Below are 7,426 nucleotides of genomic sequence, written 5' to 3'. Positions count from 1 at the left end.
TATACATATCCTGCATAAATTATTCTCATTCAACTTAGTTTTTCTCATTATTCCCCTTGTCATCAGTGCCCATGTCCCACAGTGGCTCCATGTCCCACAGCTTGAGAACCGCTGTACTGATGCACATCTCAGTGAAACCTGCCCAGCAGAACATGTTTCTTATCTTAAAAGGTCTTTTCTTAAACGTGAAAGAAGATGTTATAAAATATGACATTTTCTACAAAGTCTCGCTGTTTTTTCAATAATCATAGGACATCAACCAATCAACCATGAATGAATAAAGGTCAATAATTTCAATAAAAATAAAATTAGACTAAATTGACTAAAGACTAAATTGTTTCTTTCTCCTTCTATGAAGCACATCGGCTCACTGTGGCATTCTGAGTTGAACCTTCATGTCATAAGGTTTGGGATTCATAGTGATGCCATAGACTGGAGTGAAGTCTGGTTGTCCTGCGTCCTCGGGCCAGATGAATTTAAACTTGTGCAGAAGAGTCACCATGATGAGGAAGAGCTCCATACGAGCCAGACCCTCTCCGAGACACATCCGAGGACCTGAGGCATTACAAGACACTTCAAAGTTATCAAAAACAAACAGATTTACCCAACATCCCTGGTACTGTGGGAACAGGGCATGTCCATATGTGGATTCATAGTTTTCTTCAGTTTTTGGTCTACTAACTACGGCATATTTTACATGCTATAAAAGACAAAAAGGAAAAAAAGCCTTCATGTTTTTCCCTGTTCCATCCTCAGCTTCTTTGACACAGTGACATCTGCTCTGATGCTTCTACCTATTATTAAGTCTCACAAGTGTTAACTTTATTATGATACCAAGATATTTTACACCGAGTTTGTAATCATAGAGAAATAATCAATTAATTTTGTGTATGCATATTTCAAGCAGGGTTTACAGGTTAATCAGCCCTGTCTGTGTCAGTCAGTGTGTTTGTGGTCGTCTACCTGCAGAGAAAGGCATGAAGGCCTCTGGTTTAACAAACTCTCCTTTGTCATCGAGGAAGTTTTCAGGGTTGAATTCATGAGGGAATTTCCACTGTCCCTCCTCGCTGAGCACTGAGGTCAGATTCTCGATGATCACTGTTCCCTGAGAAGAAAACAAATGCAAAGACAAGTCCATTAAGGATGCTCTTGACTTTATTGTATCTAATGTTAAAAATGATTTAATCAGTCGTCCCTTACCTTGGGAATTGAATATCCCATGAGCTCTGTGTCTCTGTTGGTGCAGTGGAAGACACTGAGAGGGACAGTGTTGGCAATTCTCTGTATTTCATGAATCACAGCCTGGATGAAGAGATTATCTGTACTTTATCTTTGAGCAGAGACCTTTTCTATTCAGAGGGCTCTCGTCACTGTTACTTAATATGGAACTGATCTGAACACAGTAAGAAATCCTGATAAAAAGCCATATCAGTCTAATTTTCTCATTTAAACAAATAGTTACCTGTTGTTATTAATTAACCTGCAATCACATGAAAACTACTTTGTCCGCACACACGTGTTCTGCAAGAACAACACCCAGTGGAGTTTGTCCAAGTACTCCATGTGTTTTTTATCACACAGCAGCATTACTAGATTTTATGCGTTACGTTAAAACACGTTGTTTGCATAAACAATGTTCCTTCTAATACTCAATACAAGTAACTATTCAAAGCATGGAAAAGGTTATGATGATACTCCTTTACCATGAAATGCTTCTTTTATGGTCAGTAGATCAAATCTACATCAAGTCAGACCAGTTCCTTCAGTAAAAGCAGAGCTACCATGGTTGGATGGATTTCCTGAATAATGCTGTTTATGTGCATCTTCTAATTCGTTTTGTAGTTTTAAGATTTTGGATCTGTTGCCAAGACAACCAGACCATGAAAGGTTTTGAAGAACCAAAAGATTCAGGATGACACCGATTTGACAACATTTTAATTCAGCTAAAATGCTGGAATTTGTGCTTACTGTCTCCATCTCATCCTATCTCTGGCATCCTCTTTTTGTCACGCCAACCCTCTGCATGTCCTTCTTCAATATATCCATGAACCTTCTCTGTGGTCTTCCTCTTTTCCTGCCTGCCAGCTCCATCTTTACTATCCTTTGTCCAAATTATCCACAGAGGGATGTACATGTGTACAGCAAACCATCTCAGCATTGCATCTCCAACTTTGTCTCCAAACTGATCAACGTGAGCTGTCCTTCTGATATACTGATTTCTAATGGTTACCATCATAGTCACTCCAGAGCATACGTCTGCTCTGCAGGCTCTTTCCACATGTTCCCTACTCTCACTATAGATCACAATGTTATCTACAAACATTATAGTTCACAGAGACTCCAGCCTGATCTCATCTGTCATTGTAAACAAAGGGTCCAATCCTGATGTAATTCCAGCCCCAACCTGAACCAATTTTCAAATCCTGCTACAATCCTGATCACTGTCTTGCTGTCCTCGTACATGTCCTACACTTTTCTAATATATTTTGTATCCACTCCTGACTTCCTCATCCAGTACCATAGTTCCTCTCTTGGGATCCTATCATATGATTTCCCTAGATCTATGAAGACCCACTGCCACTCGTCTAAATAGAGGACAACTGTAAGTAGCAAGATCTCTAACATATACAGTACCTGAGTGTAAGGCATCTTGTGTCTGTCCTCAAAACTGGCTCGATCTTTCCCTTCCAATACTTGATCTATCTCTTGCTGACATTTTTCTGTGTAAGAGAGATAACATCACACATTAACATCCACATTTCACAATACAGCTTCCATACATCCATACATCCATCTTCTTCCGCTTATCCAGGGCCGGGTCGCGGGGGCAGCAGCCCAAGCAGAGAAGCCCGGCTCTTACAACAGTTGTATAAGGATCGAATGGCCCGTAGCAATGGGTCAGACACCCCACAGGACACCTGAGGGACACGGTTGAATGCCTTCTCCAAGTCCACAAAACACATATAGACCGGTTGGGCAAACTCCCATGTGCCCTCAAGCATCCTCGACAGCTTACACAACATGATAACACTGTATTTTGTAAGTAATAATTTGGGGTTCAAAAGAAAGATGAAAATGCATAATGATTAAGCAGGTCTCCTTTTGGCCCCGCCTACATTTTTTATAAGCTGTGTTTCAATTTAGACTCTGTTATGTGAAGGCTACAGCACAAGTCAGAGAATTCAATGACAAATAACCATAATATGCATTATTTACATGTGCAGGTTTACCTTGTATGTGCGGGTGGTTCATAAGGTAAAGAAAACCAGTAAGTAGGGTGTTGGAGGTGGTGTCAGTCCCAGCAACATAAAGATCTAAAGAGTACATAATGAGCTGGTCCTCTGAAAATGAAGACCTGTCATTGCCTCTCTACAAAAAAAGGGGAACAGTTATTGTAAGACAAATGTCTTAATCTGTTACTGGAAATTAATTAAAAATTGTAAAATAAAAACAAAAACATTTCTGTGAAGTATTTAGGCATTTCCTTTTAGAAAGTAGGATTAAATTAATTTGATTTTAAATATGCCTAATACATATGTAAAACAGAATATGAAAAACAGATCTGTTTCTTTTCACACTCACACACCTTCTCCAGTTCATCCAGATAGCTGTCAATAAAATCTCGTGGCTCTCCAGGGACTCTGGTCTTCTTGTGCTCATTGATTAAATCAATTGTAATATTCCTACAAGTCTAAAGAGCAAACGACATTATTCACAGTTTGAAAGAATTTTACTTCTTCCTGCTGTAAAAGTGAAAATTAAAATTACCTCCATATTCTGAAAGGCCTTTTGGAAGGGCAGTGGCAGGTTACGAATTATAGGAAAAGAGTCATAAAGCTGAAAGGAAAGACAAGCTGGGTAATTTGCTTAAATGTCATCAGAGGCGACCAATCCTGGTTTTCCTTTTTGTTGGTTCTACTTATCAAATTAACATGCTAAAGCTAGATGTGACAAAAACATCTGCATGTTAGTTTTGTTACAGGTGGAATTGCTGCAGTAAAATCTCCGCCTTAATGAAATTCCTGAGGAAACTTTGTTACCTCAGAAACATGCTTTTACTCACCATAGCCCACGGTCCATTGGCCATCTTGGTATTCTCAGTGAAGCACTGAACAATCTGTTTGATTAATGCATCATCATACTCGTAGCGTCTCGCAAACAGAACCTGGCAGATGATGTTGGAGGCAGCATTGTGAAACATAACTCGAGGACTCGTGGTTTTACCTGGTAATGTAACAGCACAGCATTGTAAAACAACACAGAAGAACATTACGGAAACAACGGCTCAGCACAAAATTCAGTTATGTGGACCAACGCTTACCAACGCTCTCCTCCAGCGTGCTAACAAGATATTTTATCTCTTCATGAATCCGGTCCTCCATCGAGTTCTTCCCCAGACCAAAGTTCCTCAAAGTCATCAGAGCAAAGCGACGATGTTCCCTCCAACTAGAGCCGTAATCTATCATAATGACCCCTACGACAAAATTAGAAACACAAAGAAGGGAAAGACGTAAGGATCATCAGTGCTGACAATTTGTCATCATTGCTCTACTTTCTGGCTTATTTCATCTTTTATTTATATTTTATTCAATACAGCTTGATACACCAGCATCTCACTGGAGTTTCACTGCAGTCAGAAAGGACTGTTAGCATCTCTAGCATGCATGCTAAAATTAAATTATTGATTTAACCCTGAACCTTAGTGCAATTCCAGGATAACTACGAGGATCTTAAAATAAGCAACAGGTCAACTGATAGAAGCTGGGAATGTTAGACTCTGGTTAAACATGCAGACAAGTGCAAGAAAAACATTTCATTGCCTGAACATGTGAAGCAAGTCATTTTTTAACCAGCTTGTATCAAAGAACATGAACCAAAGTGGTTTGAAAACTTAGATCATCTTAGAGTCTTCTTATAATTTAGATTCATACTTGCTGTTAAAAAAAAAAGTGTTTGTAGTTTTTTGTATGATGGATGGAAGTTATTAGTAATAATGTAGCTTGATGTATTTTTTTACATCAATTTATTTGCAATGTTTTGTGTCTGTTTTGCCACCATGATTATTTCCAAAATAATGAGTTTTTTCTCTTATGTACGCACTAAATAATACCAAATAAAACCTCCAACTTTAGAATCCAGAAAGAAATAGAAAGACTTTGTTTGGCTTTTTTTGTAACAGATGTTATGTTATGTTTTTTGATAGATAACATCTGTTCTACCTTTCCTTTTGGTGACATCATTAATAAACAAGTCTTGGGGTCGTCCAGCAAAATCAGCAGCCTTAGTCACCATCGCCTCCTTTATGGCCTTCAGCCCATTGATGACTACAGCTGGTTTCTGGCCAATGTAAATACTGTAGACATCTCCATACGACTTCCTCAGCTGGGAGGAAACAAAGTAACATGATTGAAATCATTTACACATATTCAGATCAACATTTCTTTCTAAAGGACTTAAACATATTTACCAAATTATTTAAGTTCAGTGTTTACTGACCTTCAGGGGAAGTACCATACAAGTTTATATAGGCAAAAGTTAACAGTCATGACATAAAAGGTATTGTACTGGTAACTAGAAAGCTGTTTGTTGCATGTTTAGCGTGCATGTTGTTATTGCAAATTTGTAACTTCAAAGTACATTAACAAAATGATAATACACCAAACCCTTAGTTTACCACAGAGATTAGCTGATATGCAATGTTACTGAACATTCCTGCTAAATCGTTATAGTGTAAGATTCTTGGATTTCAAATGATTTCATTTACCAGTCACAGCTGTTTCATGGTTTCATGTCTTTAACAGTAAAACCACAACAACTCTTGAATCTGTTAATGTCAGGAAAATCACAATAATGTGAATTTATGTGTGAGTTTTAGTATCTAAACATTTAGAGCCATTTAATACTATTAATAAATCCATTAGTGGGATAAGAGTATGGCATTTAAACACATTTCATTGCAAGGTTTTTCTTACCCTCTCAAAGTCCTTCAAGGGGTTCTCTAAACTCAGCTGCAAAATGGTTCCCAGTATGGGAAAGACTGGGGGTCCTGGTGGGAAGTTCTTTGGCCTCTTGGATTTGAGCTGAAGGATGATAAAGAAAATGCAGATCCATAGCAGCACAACTGAAAGAAACATGGTCATATGAGTTGGACTGCACTGAGAGGAGTAGCTGGCTGACCTGATTATAAACGCGTAACTCAGCCAGCTGTTTACCCTTTGCTCTATGTGAAAGGTTAGCCACAACTTTGAAAGAACAGCACACATTGCTCAACCACTTTTAGCGTGCACATAGGCTACTGTACATCAGTACCTGTCTTCTCTAACAACATGCAACAAGAAGTTGAGGTTATGAAAGGACAAAGATAAGGGGATCTCTTTTTATGATCCTTCACGCCACAGTTAACGAAACACGTCTCAGTCTTAAGGTGGTCGTTTATATGTGAAGCATCTTAAATATACCACAGCCCTTAGTTCACTGTAGAGGCTAGCTGGTTGACATGCTACAATCTAATAGCTCAACTGTTCTGCCTCTGTCTTTTGTCCTATAAACACTGATTCTTTATATTAAACGCGAGTGAAGACGTCACATAAATACGATAGAGCCAAAGGAAGTTTTTGGTTTCTATTCATTCACTGGTTTCTCCACCTCTCCAATAATTTGCCATATTTCTTTTTCAAGGATTGGCAAACATTGGGAGCCTAGGAGCACTGCACTGTGTGCTGTGATTACGTGTGATGGGTATACATGATGGAGTATTGCAGGAGTAAACAAAGTGAATGCCTAATTTCTAAGATGTGGTGAAAGTGTGGGAAATATTTTAAAATTTCCTGAAATGTTGAAAAAATGTTGAAACATTGTGGAAGATATAAAAGTAAAGACATTAGTTGGAAAAGAGGATTCCAGTGTGTCTGTTGTTTTCATGTAGCACTGTCAACCATGTGCAATCTTACTCCTGTGACATGGTATTTGTCAAATCCTAAACTGAAACTGTATCCATGTACAACGATACTGCAGTGGTGTAAACTAGTGATGTGTCGGTCGCGAAGGAAACGGCTCTTAGAGCCGAAGTGAACGACACGAGCCGGCTCCTTATTGGGTGCCGTGGGGTTTTTTTTCTTTCTCTCACCCTCTCTCTCGCACTTTTTTTTCCGCTTCACTCCGCACGCGAGCCTTGTGCTTTGCGCTGGGCAGAGGGGGGAGGGGCGGTAGTTACAGTCGCAGTAGCACAGGAACAGAGCGGGAGGGAGAGAGAGAGAAAGAGAGCCAGGGACAACAACGTCACATTAGAAAGGTATAGTAATCATCCACAACTACTTTCAGTTGTGGATGATAAAGGATTCAGAAAGTTTATTCATGCAGGCCCATATGACAGAGAATGTGCATCTTCTTTTTGTTTTCATATTTTAATTTATATTTAATTGTGTTG

At 39.0% G+C, this 7,426-nt stretch overlaps 1 protein-coding gene across 1 annotated transcript; it reads right to left on the bottom strand.

The window, feature by feature from the left end:
* Positions 1–367: 367 nt before the first annotated feature.
* LOC134630234 (cytochrome P450 2D15-like) lies at positions 368–6,149 on the bottom strand. The gene is made up of 11 exons (XM_063477405.1): positions 5,973–6,149; positions 5,220–5,382; positions 4,322–4,474; positions 4,064–4,224; positions 3,769–3,837; positions 3,587–3,691; positions 3,231–3,369; positions 2,635–2,720; positions 1,201–1,302; positions 964–1,105; positions 368–555 (listed from the first exon to the last, which is right to left on the bottom strand). Exons 1-11 carry the CDS (start codon positions 6,138–6,140, stop codon positions 368–370), a joined length of 1,476 nt encoding a protein of 491 aa, XP_063333475.1. The 5' UTR covers positions 6,141–6,149.
* Between the last annotated feature and the right edge of the window lie 1,277 nt (positions 6,150–7,426).

This window comes from Pelmatolapia mariae, linkage group LG7, assembly GCF_036321145.2.
Source record: "Pelmatolapia mariae isolate MD_Pm_ZW linkage group LG7, Pm_UMD_F_2, whole genome shotgun sequence".
Classification (NCBI taxonomy): domain Eukaryota; kingdom Metazoa; phylum Chordata; class Actinopteri; order Cichliformes; family Cichlidae; genus Pelmatolapia; species Pelmatolapia mariae.
Note: the sequence above shows the minus strand (reverse complement) of the source record. Positions and strands in the feature narration are given on the sequence as shown.

Bases quoted from the DNA above. Each gene is read 5' to 3' on its own strand.
- LOC134630234 (XM_063477405.1), bottom strand. From the start codon at position 6,140: ATGACCATGTTTCTTTCAGTTGTGCTGCTATGGATCTGCATTTTCTTT. The intron at 4,225-4,321 runs GTAAGCGTTGGT...TTACATTACCAG, and splicing joins CACGCTGGAGGAGAGCGTTG to GTAAAACCACGAGTCCTCGA. The intron at 3,370-3,586 runs GTGTGTGAGTGT...CTTTTTTTGTAG, and splicing joins ATCTGGATGAACTGGAGAAG to AGAGGCAATGACAGGTCTTC.